Here is a 15,410-nt window from a genome sequence, read left to right as displayed (position 1 = left end):
TAGGTTCTGGTACAGGCAAACCTCAAATCTAAACAGGTAAAAAGTTATTCAATTTGTCATTTCTCTCTGTTGCAAATTACCAACAGTAAGTACAGTAATATGTGATACTATTTTAGTGGCATTATCTTTAAATAACTGTGCCAACAAATAGATAACTTGAACCAAACAGAAAAGTAATTTAATCTGGACAAAAATCATTATCTTGCAATAATGCCTGCTAAGACCATTATCAGAAAACTGAATTAGAAAAACATAATGCAGCAACAGTGGTAAAATAGGTTTTTTTCTAAGTTAATGCCCACTGAACCTGGTTAGAAACTAGCTAGTCTTCAATATGCCAGTTTTTTTATGCATAATACTTACCTGAAAGTAAGATAATATCTCCAGGAAATACTGTCAGAGACCAATATGCAGCAGTCCTCCATAAGACAACTTTTCTCTCAGCTTCTGATTGATCAAACACTATAATGGTTGATAGGGGAACTCTTGTTCCAACCTGGGGCCCTGATTTTATTTGTACTTCTTTTATACGGCAAGAATGTAACACTGTCACCAAAACAGTATATTTCTGGGATTTGCAACAACAGTTTCTAAGCAAGACAGATTTCTTGATGATTTTTTTCAATTCCAGCTCTTCCTTTAGGTCTTTCTTCAAGCCACACATAGTTGGGGAATGCTCCTGCTTAGCTCTTTTTGATTCTTGCTGATTTTCAGTGCCAGAATGATCTGCAACTTCTTCAGGCACTCGCACCCTCTTAGAGATGTCAAGACTGGGTTTAGTAAGCTGAGAGGAAAGCATACCTAAGGGCCATGGCTCAATATGAATCTTAGTTTGACGTTCTTCATTGGGCCTGCTTAAGTGATGTGAGGATTTGTTTATACAGTCAAGGCTGTCCCTGCTTTTGATGGAGTACAACATTTCACAGTCACTTGCTGTTTCCACACTCACAGGACTGAAAAGTTCAAGTGAACTGGCAGTGTCTTTATGTAGTTCATACTCAACCAAGTGGGTTTTAAAAAATAATTTATTGGAATCGAATGATTTAGATAAAGCTTCTGTGTGTTCTGTAAAACTTTCTTTTAAACCATCAGCCTGCATATTACCTTGCTCTTTAAATTGTCCTTTTCCTTGAAATGCAACTTGACTTGCAGTCATTATGCTAAGGAATTCAGTATCAGTTGACAGTTCATCAAGACATACACTCTCCAATTCGCTTGGTCCTTCTTGTCGCTTTGATCTGTCATGAGAACAGATCTCTAATGATTCATGAAGAATATTACAACAGAGTGAGGAGTCATTATTTTGCTCCAGTGAAGTTGGTTGTATATGAATGTCTTTTGTAGAGGAAACCAGAACAGCAATATCAGCAAAATAATTTTCCATATGTTCATCACCTTTTTCATCTATGTCTATTCCATTCTGTCCATCTGTGTGTGCTTCATAAAATGGTCTATACTGCAGACAGGATTCTTGGTTTGTGTCACTAGCTTCTGAAATCTGATGACCAAAGATTGTGGTAATACTGGGACTTTTAGATGTAGTTTTATGAAGATCTGTGCATCCTGCTTCATTTTCACATGCGACTGAACAGTGTTTAGATACATTAGACCCTATCAGCTTGACCTTTTCTTGTTTATCATCACTATTTGTCTTGCATTTATCAGCACCAAGCAGGAAAAACTGCTCGTCATAAACTATGTGACGCTCTCTCCATGTTTCAGCATTGCTTGCTGAAGGGCACTGCTCCTCCTGATGTGCTGTAATGGTTGGTGCTCCCCAAAAAATGTGGATTTGAACATGCTTTGCCATTCTCTTGAAGAAAGTCTCTGCTAGAAAAGGAATTTAAAAATGAATTTGTTAATATTTTACTTCTAATACTCTGGAGACAATAATTTAGGTACAATGTATAATACTGTACATTTTTGGAATAAAAGGCAATCTTACAAAAGTGAATGAAGGACTCGCAGCAGTTTTAACAAGATAAGTTACAATCTCAGGTGAATTTCATCCCTATGTAACTGGCTGCTTAGAAAATACTCATTTTCCATAATAACAAGCACCAGAGGTAGATTATAGGGATGGGATTAGAGGTAAGTTACAAAATTAATCAGGGACCACTGTTCAGGCACTAGGCCTGATGGGCCGCCGCGGGAGTGGACTGAGCAAGATGGACCTCTGGTCTGACTCAGCGGGGGCAACTTCTTATGTTCTTACCACTTAGATTAAGTCTAGTTCTGCATGCTTTCTCTGAGCTTCTGCTTACTTCTTGTTTGGATATTGTTGTTTTTCCATATACAGAAGCCTTGATCCCACTGTCCAATGTATATATATTTAGGTCTTTAAATCTCACTGGGGTTTTGGAACAGAATCAATAACATTCTGGTTTTCCATCTCTTAAGCTATGTAGAATTGTATTCTTTTAAAGGTATGGCCTCCAGTAATAGACAACTCCAGTAGAAGTCTTATCAACTACTCTTTTTTAAGCCTCTCCCTATGTATCAGTAGCATTCTTTTTTGTCTCTGGCCACTGCTTTGTTGCATTATTTATATGATCACACCTAGGTCTCCCTCTCCTATTGGGCACACATTAAAATCTCTTCTCATAATCCATTGGGACACCTGCTACAAAGCCTAAAACTCAACTTTTACATTTACGCTGACGACATTACTGTAGTGTTACCACTAACCTGTCTGTCGTCAGACTTTATTAATCTCTTAACCAACACCCTAAAGCAAATAGAGCATTGGATGACGGCCTTCAAACTAAAACTGAACGCAGAAAAAACTAAATTTTTCCTGGCATCTCCCAATGAAAAGATAAATGACAACACGATTCATGTGAATGGCCGTGATTATGAAATTGACCAAACTATAAAAATACTAGGAGTCACCCTTGACAAACACCTAACCCTGGAAAAGCATACAGATTTAATGTTCAAAAAAAGTATATCAGTCCTATGGAAGCTCCGCACCATTAAAAAATACTTCGATGATTCATCCTTTCGATTACTTGTACAATCATCCATCTTGAGTACGCTGGATTACTGCAACATTATATATCTGGGAGCTTATAAGAAGACACTTAAGCTGAGATTAATTCAGAACACTGCGGTCCGGCTCATCTTTGGTTTAAAAAAATGGGAACATATCACCCCATACTTCCAGATATTCCACTGGTTGCCGGTAGAATCCAGAATACTCTTCAAGTTTGCCTGCATCAGCTACAAAGCTATCTTTGGAATGCTACCAACTTACCTCGCCTCTCAATTCATCCTCAACAGCTCTAATAAGAACTCTTGCAGAATAAATCTCTTTAATTACCCATCCCTGAAATCATGTCTTTACAAGAAGTTCCTAGACAGAATGTTATCATTCCAGGCAGCCAAACTGAACACATGGCTCGTAAAACCCATTCTCGAGGCCACTTCTTATGCCAACTTCAGAAAATCACTGAAGACCCGTCTCTTTAACAAATTCTAATTCCCAATTCTTGCCCAATCCCCCTCAGCTATCCTCATCCCAATCCCCAATTCTCTTGATTTTAGATTAACTCTTCCTTCTTCCCATTTGTAAAGGTATTCCACCCAAATTGTTTTCCCCTGCACCCCAATCTCTGACTACCGTATTTTCACGCATATAACGCGCGCGTTATACGCGTTTTTACCTACCGCGCATACCCCTCGCGCGTTATATGCGTGAGCGCGGTATACAAAAGTTTTTAAACACCCACCCCCGCCCGACTCACCCCCCCAGCAGGACCGCTCGCACCCCCACCCCGAACGACCGCTCGCACGCGCTCCCACCCGTACCCGCATCCACGATCGGAGCAAGAGGGAGCCCAAGCCCTCTTGCCCGGCCGACTCCCTGACAATATCGGGCCAGGAGGGAGCCCAAACCCTCCTGGCCACGGCGACCCCCTACCCCCACCCCGCACTACATTACGGGCAGGAGGGATCCCAGGCCCTCCTGCCCTCGACGCAAACCCCCCTCCCCCCCAACGGCCGACCCGCGACCCCCCTGGCCGACCCCCACGACACCCCCACCCCCCCTTCCCCGTACCTTTGGTAGTTGGCCGGACAGACGGGAGCCAAACCCGCCTGTCCGGCAGGCAGCCAACGACGGAATGAGGCCGGATTGGCCCATCCGTCCCAAAGCTCCGCCTACTGGTGGGGCCTAAGGCGCCTGGGCCAATCAGAATAGGCCCGGGAGCCTTAGGTCCCTCCTGGGGGCGGGGCCTGAGGCACATGGTCGGGTTGGGCCCATGTGCCTCAGGCCCCGCCCCCAGGAGGGACCTAAGGCTCCCAGGCCTATTCTGATTGGCCCAGGCGCCTTAGGCCCCACCAGTAGGCGGAGCTTTGGGACGGATGGGCCAATCCGGCCTCATTCCGTCGTTGGCTGCCTGCCGGACAGGCGGGTTTGGCTCCCGTCTGTCCGGCCAACTACCAAGGTACGGGGGAGGGGGGTGGGGGTGTCGTGGGGGTCGGCCAGGGGGGTCGCGGGTCGGCTGGGGGGGCGGTCGGAGGTTCTTGGGGGGGGCGGTCGTTGGGGGGAGGGGGGTTTGCGTCGAGGGCAGGAGGGTTTGGGCTCCCTCCTGGCCCGATATTGTCGGGGAGTCGGCGGTCCTTCGGGGTGGGGGTGCGAATGGTCCTGCCGGGGGGGGGGGGGATGAATCGGACGTCGGGGGGGGGCATCAGGCTTTCAGGATGGGGACAGACCTTCAAGGGGGGACAGGCCTTCAAGGGGGGACAGGCAGACCTTCAAGGGGGGACAGGCAGACCTTCAAGGGGGGACAGGCAGACCTTCAAGGGGGGACAGGCCTTCAAGGGGGGGACAGGCCTTCAAGGGGGGACAGGCAGACCTTCAAGGGGGGACAGGCAGACCTTCAAGGGGGGACAGGCCTTCAAGGGGGGACAGGCAGACCTTCAAGGGGGGACAGGCAGACCGAAGGGAGTGAAAAAGCTATAAAATAAACCCACTAGCGTGTCAATGTGTTGAGAGGAAGAGGTGGTCAGGGAAATTCTGCTGAGAAAACTCCGGGTCCATTTACCACCCCCCAGTTACCCTAGTCCACTCCACTCAACTGGTTCACATACTGAGTGGGTCTTTGGGTGTTGTTCCTGGGATCTCTTTCAGTGGTTTGTCAGTATCTCCTTGTGGTCCAAGGAAGGAAACTTTGTTAACCTTAGCATTGACCTTCAGAATATATTTGTAACAGCGCTGCTTGTGTGGCATTACCGTAGGCTATGTAGTGATGGAAAGAAAAAAACAGACCTTTGCACGTTTTTGCACTAGGTATATGGTATAGGTACCGTATATAGGTATAGGTATTCATGCACAGCTACCGTAAGTCCTTGTGAAGTTACGGTACCTTGTTCTTTCTGTATTTGACATCTAGCAAGGTCTCTGTTTGGAAGGAATGATTTAAGTTATGGTAAAAGCTGATAGCGTTGCTGGTTTTAAAAAGGTTTGGACAATTCCTGGAGAAAAAGTCCATAGTCTGTTATTAAGACATGGGGGAAGCGTCTGCTTGCCCTGGATCAGTAGCATGTAATGTTGTTATTCTTTGGGTTTTGACCAGGTATTTAGTGACCTGGATTGGCTACCATGAGAATGGGCTACAGGGCATGATGGACCATTGGTCTGACCCAGTTAGGCTATTCTTATGTTATGTTCTCATCTGTAGGGGCCTTTGTTTTCACTTCTTATTTTAATGTATTTTTTTCTGGAAACTTATCAGTGTTTTTTATAATGGGAACAAAAATTGAAGAGAATTACCGTAATGTGTGTGGAATGGGGGGGGAGGGGTTGTTTAACTACCATAATTTCTTCAGCTAAATACCGGTAATTCAATCCACCTCAACCAGACATAGGAGAACTCACGCACCATTCACACACCCTCCAACCAAACACGTGAAAAGAAAAAAACTGTTCATTCTTATAAACAACCTTATAACTTTTAATCTAGAGTTAGTGAGTATGAATTCAGCAACAAGAACAGAAACATGTTAATTCTTATAAACTATAACATTAACCGGTAGATCAAACGAAGTATGGAGGACAAAATAATCTAAATACAGTTACCGTAATTTACGGTAAAGTTGTAAATAAACAAAGTTTACAGGTTTATTCAGACATCATCATCACAGTCATCTGAATCCTTGAATCCATCAAAATCCGAATTGTCATCATCGTTCATTAAATAAACTGAGCATGGCCTGCAGACGATCCTCGTTTATTTCCGAAGTGATATCGTCATCATCGTCATCATCATCATCATCATCGCTGATTATCCATGTTGTTGCCTCCTTCCGCTGCACTGGTAGTAGCCGTAGTGTCATTGGTTTCATAAACAATGCCCGCTTTTCTAAATCCGTTTCGAATGGTATCTGGTGTTATTTTGTCCCATGCTGAAGCCACCCACTTGCAGACTTCTGTGAAAGTTGCCCCGCTTCTGCCGCCCCGCGGGTGTGTACTAGTGCGTGCGCTCTGCATCCACTCGTCCCACTCCTTTCTAATAAAAGTCTTGAATGGATGATTCACTGCGATATCAAGTGGTTGCAGCTTACACGTCAGGCCTCCAGGTATCACAGCGATGTGGGCACGAGTAGAATTTAATGTAGGCCTGAACATTTTTTTCTTTGTGGGCAGCCATGGCATCCAAAATTAACAAGGATTTTTTTGCAAAGAATCCACCCGGGTCTTGCCCTAAAGCATTTATCTACCCACAATCTCATTACGTCGCAGTCCATCCCATCCCTTCTTGTTGCAGTGCACAACCACACTGGTGGGCAGCTTTTCACGGGGCATAGTGACCCTTTTGAAAATGAGCATGGGCTTTAACTTAACCCCGCTAGCTGAGCAACCAAGAACGACTGTATAAACACGTTCTTTCATGCCCAGTTGTGGTGATGGCAACAGATTTAGTACCTGTGGGGGCTATGGTTCTTGTTGCTGGAATGTCGAATGCCATTGGAATTTCATCCATGTTGATGACGTCCTTTGCAGTGATGCCAAGTTCAGATATTTCTTTGGCGACAAAGTCACGGAAATCAATCAATTTTTGCTGCCAGTCATCTGGAAGTCGCTGGCCAACAGTTGTTCTCATTCTAACTGATAGTCCATTCCTTTTCATAAATTTTGAGATCCATGTGAAGCCAGCTTTGAAGTCGGGTATTCCTCTTCCATTGGCAAGTAGTTTTGCCTTCATCTGAATCGCAACAGTAGAGACTGATTGATTTTGCTCCCTTCTCGCCAGAATCCACTGCTTCAAGTCATCCTCCAGCTGAGGCCATTTTGGTTTGGGCCCATGACGTGCCCGTTTGCGCGGATTGCATTTCTCCAGTTCCTTCTTATCTTTTCTCCATTCACGCACCGATGTTTCTCCAACATCGAACTCTCTCGCTGCGGCCCGGTTGCCTATTTCCTCAGCTTTCGCAACTACTTTAAGCTTAAAGTCTGCTGTATATGACTTTCGTCTCATTCCTGCCATTATGGCGGTACATTTCAATTTAATTGATAAACTCTACTACCAGGTAGATAAATGCAGAATACCAATCTGAAGAGATCAAATTAAAATGTGGGCTCTACATGCAGCATTAATCTTTTATAGGCTTACCCAAAGGCTGAGATGCTGTTGTATAGTCAAAATAGTATTCACTGGGCAAATTACAAGGCCAGATAGAGGGGGGCCACAGCCACGTGGTGAAAAGCACACCACCAGAAAAACAGCCTTGGTGAAAACTAAGCGGCAAGCATGCTCAGACCATTGCGCATGTTTACAGAGCTGGGAGCAGGGCAGGGCGGGCGAAAGGAGAGGGACAGCGCACGGAGAGGCGGGGCAGTGCACGGAAGTCAGGGGGGGGTGAACGGAGAGTCGGGACAGCGCACGGAGAGGCGGGGCAGTGCACGGAAGTCAGGGGGGGTGAACGGAGAGTCGGGACAGCGCACGGAAAGTCAGGGCAGTGCACGGAAGTCAGGGGGGGGTGAACGGAGAGTCGGGACAGCGCACGGAGAGGCGGGGGCAGTGCACGGAAGTCAGGGGGGGGGTGAACGGAGAGTCGGGACAGCGCACGGAGAGGCGGGGCAGTGCACGGAAGTCAGGGGGGGGTGAACGGAGAGTCGGGACAGCGCACGGAAAGTCAGGGCAGTGCACGGAAGTCAGGGGGGGGTGAACGGAGAGTCGGGACAGCGCACGGAAAGTCAGGGCAGTGCACGGAAGTCAGGGGGGGGTGAACGGAGAGTCGGGACAGCGCACGGAAAGTCAGGGCAGTGCACGGAAGTCAGGGGGGGGTGAACGGAGAGTCGGGCAGCATGCGCGGTATAATCGTGAGCGCGTTATACCAAAGTTTTTGTGCTTATCATCGTGATTTCTGCGCACTATACCCGTGTGCGCGTTTTATACGGGTGCGTGTTATTTGCGTGAAAATACGGTAGATACTTCTTTTTGATTCAAACCATCTTGGTTCTCTTCCATTTGCAATTTGTATCCCAGAAAGTACTTTTCTGTTCCCCTTACATCTCATACACTCATTGTATGTATCTTGTTGTAAACATCTCTTACTTCTTGTTGTAAACATCTCTTACTCTCATTGTATGTAACTTGTTGTAAACTGCTTTGAACTTATGGTATAGCGGTAAATAAGAAATAAAATTATTATTATTACTATTGCTTTCTTTGATTTTGCACCCCAAATACAGTATGTGACACTGCACTTTTATTTATTTAGTTTTAGATTTAAAAAAATAACTATCAATCACTTGACCATGCCTCATGATTTTTTAATTACTCCTCATTCTATCTCCTTTATTGCTGCCTTTGATTGCTTCTGTAAAATGTTTTCTACTAACATTCTACACCAGTGTTCTTCAGCCACCGGTGTGATCGATGCAGCGTTATTTTCAGGCCGGCTCCCTCTTCCTCACTGACTTGGTACACAAAGCCACAGGCAGCGGCTCCTACGTGCATCCTGCGCCTGAACCGGAAGCCTTCTCTCCGAAGTCGCAACGTCAGAGGGAGCCGGCCTGAAGATAACACCAGGGGCAGAATAAAACAGCCAGGCAGGAGCAGGCCAGAAGGTAAGGCATAACATGGAGGGAGGGAGACAAAGGTAGGGGGAATGATTTTATTTTTGAATTTAGTGATTGAATTGTGTCAATTTTGAGAATTTACATCTGCTGTCAGTATTTTGCACTGTTCAGGAAGAAATGCATTTGTTTCTTTTTCTCTGAGATTGTACTGCATGCAGAGTTTTGCATCTTAGGGTTTGTTTGTACTTTTAGTTTTGGTGCTGTATTTGCATAGGGGTTATCTATGTTCTGGTAGGAATGAATGTTGAGAAACATACAGTGTGCTTTGTGTAGTTTAATTTTGTGGTTAACCATTATGTGTTGTTAATAAGATTATATTGTGTGTATATATGAAAAATGAATGGAAAAAATAGTGTTACAATTCGTACTATGGGGCAGGGTGTAGGGCAGAGATTGGGTAGAGATGGGCAGGGTCTGGCCCACGATTTAGCCCAGTGGTCTGCAGACCGATGCCGATTCACAAAATAATTTTTTTATTTCTGCCGATCCATAGGTGTCAAAAGGTTGAAGAACACTGCTCTATACAACATTGATCACAATGATATTGAACAGAACTAGGTTTCAGGCCAAATCCCTTAGGGTCAGGGGTGTCAAACTCAATCACATTAAGGGGCTGAAATATAAAACACAGGCTAAGTCGCGGGCCAAATTTTTTATTAAGATACTTTAGTCTTAGCAGAAGTATATAGATCCTTCCTCATCCTGAGACACCATTCCAGCGATTCACCTAGTTATTTTCACCTCATAGATGTTATCATACTTAATCCCAACTTTATTCAAATAGTCATTCTAGGCAGAGGCAGCAGAACACTTTTTTGTAATACCAATTTTTCCATTCATTTTTCATATATACACACTCAATATAATCTTATTAACAATACATAATGGTTAACCACAAAATTAAACTACACAAAGCACACTGTATGCTTCTCAATATTAATTCCTACCAGAACACAGATAACCCCTATGCAAATATGGGACCACAAACTAAAAGTACTTATATATAAACGAAACCCTAAGATTCAAGACTGCATGCAGTACAACCCCAGAACAACAGAAACAAATAAATTTCTTCCTGAAAAGTGCAAAATATAGACAGCAGATGTAAATTCTCAAAATTGACACAATCACTAAATTGAAAATAAAATCATTTCCCCTAACTTTGTTGTCTGGTAATTTTGTTTTTCAAACAATCTTTCCCAGTCTTTGGCTGCACTTCCTTCTATCTGTGCTCTTAACTGTATATCAGGGGCCACCTTATCCATTTGCTGTTTTTTTCTCCTTCACTTTGTGCCATACATCCATCTTTAACATTAACTTTTAACATTCAACTTTCTTCCATTTTTCTGCTCTTTTCTCAAAATCTATCAACTTTTCCACTGTCTTCGCTTCCATCTATCCATGTGTACCATCTCCTCCCTCTTTCTTCTCTCCTATTCCCATCCATCCATAAGAAGCATTTCTTCTTATCTGCTTCCTGCTGCACCCATTGCTGTGCACCATCTCCTCCCTTGTCTCCCCATCCCTTCCATCATCTCATACCTAATCCCATGATCAGACAACTCTGACTTCCCCTTCCCCCCTCATATTGTCTGGCATCTTCCTCCTCTCCTTCCCATAGCCCGGAATTTCTCTCCTCTCCCATGGTATGGTATCTCACTCTCCTTCCCTCCCTCTTCCTGAGGTCTAACATCTCTTTCCTTCTCTCCTCTCTGGCATCTCTCTCTCCCCTCCTTCCCTTACATTCCGTGGTTTGGCATCTCTCTCTCTCTCTCTCCTTCTCATTCAGTATTCTGACATCTCTCTTCCCTCCTTCTATCACCCTTCTCCGGAATCTGACATCTCTCCCTTCTTTGAATCATCTCTCCTCCCTCCCAGTGTAACATTTCTCCCTCCCTCCTCTCCATCACTATCATATCCAATAAGCTCCCTCTTCCCTATGTATACCATCTCTCTTTCCCTCCCACTCCACACATCTATGTCTAAGAATTTTCTTTTTCTCTTCCCTCACCCACCAGCAGCATCTTACCCTCCCTTCCTAACCTCCAGTCCGTGCAGCCTCTGACCTTCCCAACTCCCTCCCAGCCCACTCATCTTTCCTTCTTGCTTTCCCAGCCCCCCTCCCCCTGCAGGCCCATGCAGGCATGTCCTTCCCTCATTCCCAACCCCAGCCCTTCCCTCTCAGCTGGATCCTATGGTACATACAGTGCCCAATTCCAACTCCCCCACCTGCCACCTCCCCGCTGCTGAAATTTTAAATCTTTGGGCAGTCGTTTCGAAGCCAGCCTCCCGCCATTACCCTGTCCTGTAAGTGTTCTTTCTGCAGCACTTCTTCTTCCTACAAAGGCAGAACCCTGCAAAAAGAACACTTATGGGCAGGGTGACGGCAGGAGGCTGGCTTCACATCGGCTACCCGAAGATTTTGAATTTCAGCGGGGGAGGTGGCAGGTGGGGGAGTTAGGACTCAAGGGGATTCCCTGGAGAGTGTAGTGTCAGGTGCATAGTCACTGCGGGCCGCATAAAATGGCCAGGTGGGCCGGATTTAGCCTGCAGGCCTTGTGTTTGACACATGTGCCTTAGGTGCTCAACTAATCACTCTTATTTACTCAAAATAGATTTAATTATCACAGTTAGTTACAGCACAGTATGACTGAAAAGACATATAGTACTGGAAAGCATATCAATTCACCAATATGACATTCATATATTCAGAATCTATAGGAATAGGTTGCTAACAAACTATTGTCTGTTCATGTGGACTATTTATCATGAGCAAGAATATTGAAATCAACCAATGCTAACCTTCCTGTTTAGCTAAGGAAAGAAAGATGATGGTGTTTCATTGTGTATTTTTATCTCTTTTTTTTAGGGAACCTTACAGACTGAGTTTTTGAACAGATGCAAAGCAAACTGCAGAATTTATTTTAAAACTGCGAAATGTGTTCTAGTCAATAGCACATACAGTTGCTTTTTAGTGATGTGCCAAATAAAATTTAATTGGCTAATCATGGAACAAAATTATAGCTTCTTGGTATGAAATCAGTGGACATCATTGCTTTTTCGATTTTACAATTCAATATAACATATATAATCTCTTGAGTTTTTCCATATGTCTTATTTCATGTTTTGACTTGTTTCCAACTCTGACATTAACTTTGTTTAGTGGGTGTTGTTTGCCATTAACCAATCACAATGAAGGCTAAGGCCATCTCCTTCTGTTATTCAGGAATAGCCAATCAGAGATGTATGAGTGAAGAGAAAGGAAAAACATGTCATGTAAGATTAATAGTGCAGAACAAGCCCTGAGGTTACTATGGTTGGGGATCTAAGCTGGAATGCAATACTGTACAGCAGCCTGGGTTATAGGTTGCTTGATAAAAAAAAACAACCAGTTGACAAAGCAATATTATCTTTGTAAGTGTCTGGAGCATCAGTTGCTCCAGAATTATATAACAAAGGTTTAAGATGCATTAGTCTACTATACAGATAAACCTTCCACTGCTTCAAGAACATCAGTTCCATACAAACACAAAACAAAATTTTGGGCCAAAGAGCACTTTAAGAAGCAACACATAAATAACACATGAAAGCACTTCTATTTCTATATTTCCTTAAGTTCCACTGCCAGCACCAATATCCATGATAGCACAGTTACTTACTGTAACAGGTGTCAACCAGGGTAAAGTGTACTGTCACTTTAAACTTTTAGCAAAGCTTCGAGACTGCCCACATCGCGCATGCACGCGTGCCTTCCTGCCTGATGCTGGCTCGCAAAGTCGTCAGTTCTATGCCCAAGTGAAGAAGCCAACAAGAGGAGGTGGGTGGGTTGTGAGAATATCTGCCTGCTGTCTCTGGATAACATCTGTTATGGTAAGTAACTGTGCTTTATCCTTAGACAAGCAGGCAGCATATTCTCACATGTGGGACTCCTACCTTTAGTAAAGGGATGAAGGGAGAATTGGCCTCTAAGGAAACAAATGTTTGTTGCCTCGTAAGCAAATCAGGTATGCTGAAGTAGGCAGCAGCAAGGGAAGGAAATAAATACAGACTAAACAGAAGAACCCCATCCTCAACAAGAAGAAAAGCACAGTTACTTACCATAATAGGTGTTATCCAGGGATAACAGGCAGATATTCTCACTGATGGGTGACGTCACCCACGGAGCCCTCAGTACAGACCACTTTAAGGAACTTAGAAAGTTCTTGATGCCCGTACCGCACATGTGCGAGTGCCTTCCCGCCCGACGGAGGCGCGCGGTCCGTCAGTTAAGTTAACCCAGCCAGGGAGGGTTGTGGGGGTTGTGAGAATATCTGCCTGCTGTCCCTGGATAACACCTGTTACGGTAAGTAACTGTGCTTTATCCCAGGACAAGCAGGCATATCTTCTCACTGATGGGTGACCTCCAAGCTAACAGAATGGGATGGTGGGAAAGTTGGCCATTAAGAAAATAAATTTTATAATACAGATTGGCCGAATTGCCCATCCCGTCTGGAGAAAGACTCCAGACAGTAGTGAGAAATGAAGGTATGAACTAAGGACCAGGTGGCAGCTTTGCAGATCTCCTCAATTGTAGTAGACCTGAGGAAAGCAACAGAAGCTACCATAGCTCAAACTTTATGGGCTGTTAAACGGTTCTCCAGTGCCAGTCCAGTCTGAGCATAGCAGAACGAAATACAGGCGGCAAGCCAGTTGGAAATCGTTCTCTTGGAAACAGGATGTCCCAACTTATTTGGATCAAATGAGAGAAAAAGTTGGGGAGAGGTTCGGTGTGGCTTTGTGCGATCCAGGTAGTAAGCCAAAGCTCATTTACAGTCTAAAGTATGCAAAGCTCGTTCCCCAGGAAGAGAATGAGGTTTTGGAAAAAAAAACACTGGGAGAACAATAGACTGATTGAGGTGAAAGTCAGAGACAACTTTAGGTAGAAACTTTGGATGAGTACAGAGAACCACCTTATCATGATGAAAAACTGTAAAAGGTGGATCCACTACAAGCTTATACAACTCACTGACCCTCCTGGCAGAGGTGAGAGCAATCAAAAAGACCACTTTCCAGATAAGAAACTTGAGATGAGCTGTGGCCATTGGTTCAAACGGAGGCTTCATCAAACTGGAAAGAACCACATTAAGGTCCCAGACTACAGGTGGAGGCTTGAGAGGTGGTTTCACATTAAAAAGCCCCTTCATGAATCAGGATACCAGAGGATGAGCAGTATAAAGGTTTTACCCTGCACTGGTTCATGAAAAGCAGTAATAGCACTGAGATGAACTCTAATGGATGTAGACTTAAGACCAGAATCTGATAGAGAAAGGAGATAATTCAGCACTAACTCTACTGCCAAGGAAGTAGAAACATAGAAACATAGAAAAAAGCGGCAGAAAAGGGCTATAGCCCACCAAGTCTGCCCATTCCAAGTATCCCTCCCCCCCGAGTTTACTCCCTTAACGATCCCACATGAGTATCCCATTTTCTCTTAAATATCCGTCACGCTGCTGGCCTCTATCACCTGGAGTGGGAGTCTGTTCCAAGGATCCACCACTCTTTCGGTTGAAGAAGTACTTCCTGGAGTCGCCATGAAACTTCCCTCCCCTGACTTTCAGTGGATGCCCTCTGGTGGTCGAGGGTCCCATGAGCCAGAAGATATCCTCTTCTGTCTCGATGCGTCCCGTGATGTACTTATACGTTTCAATCATATCTCCCCGTTCTCTTCTTTCCTCAAGTGAGTACAGCTGCAATTTCTTTAGTCTTTCTTCATACGTGAGATCCCTGAGCCCCAAGACCATCCTGGTGACCGTTCGCTGCACCGACTCGATCCTCAGCACGTCCTTTCGGTAGTGTGGTCTCCAAAACTGAACACAGTACTCCAAGTGAGGCCTCACCATGGCTCTGTACAACGGCATCATAACTTCAGGTCTCCTGCTGACAAAACCTCTGCGGATACATCCCATCATTTGTCTTGCCCTGGAGGTAGCCTTCTCCACTTGATTGGCAACCTTCATGTCCTCACTAATGATCACTCCTAGATCGCGTTTCGCCGTGGTCCTAACCAAGGTCTCACCATTTAGTACATAAGTTCTGCGCGAGTTTCTCTTACCCAGGTGCATTATCTTGCATTTTTTAGCATTGAAGCCTAGCTGCCAAGTAGTCGACCATTGTTCCAGAAGCAGTAGGTCGTGTGTCATATCATCAGGTAACAAGCTTCTGCCTACTATGTTGCAAAGTTTGGCGTCGTCGGCGAACAGTGATACCCTTCCTCTAAGTCCCCGCGTCATATCTCTTATGAATAAGTTGAATAGAATTGGGCCCAGGACCGAGCCCTGCGGCA

The 15,410-nt window shown here is 44.8% G+C and overlaps 1 protein-coding gene across 6 annotated transcripts in view; it reads right to left on the bottom strand.

The window, feature by feature from the left end:
- Window positions 1-15,410, bottom strand: part of SHLD2 (shieldin complex subunit 2) — a 174,190-nt gene that overhangs the window by 127,855 nt on the left and 30,925 nt on the right. For all 6 annotated transcript variants that reach the window (XR_004539145.1, XM_033941115.1, XM_033941116.1 and 3 more), the window contains one exon: window positions 364-1,830. Coding sequence is in view for 5 of the 6 variants with exons in the window: in XM_033941115.1 (XP_033797006.1) it covers window positions 364-1,830 (1,467 nt within the window). In the remaining variant the exon portion in view is untranslated. The remainder of the gene's footprint in view (window positions 1-363; window positions 1,831-15,410) is intronic.

The sequence above is a fragment of the Geotrypetes seraphini genome, chromosome 4 (assembly GCF_902459505.1).
Source record: "Geotrypetes seraphini chromosome 4, aGeoSer1.1, whole genome shotgun sequence".
NCBI classification, from domain to species: Eukaryota; Metazoa; Chordata; class Amphibia; order Gymnophiona; family Dermophiidae; genus Geotrypetes; species Geotrypetes seraphini.
This window is presented reverse-complemented; position numbering and strand designations above follow the sequence as displayed.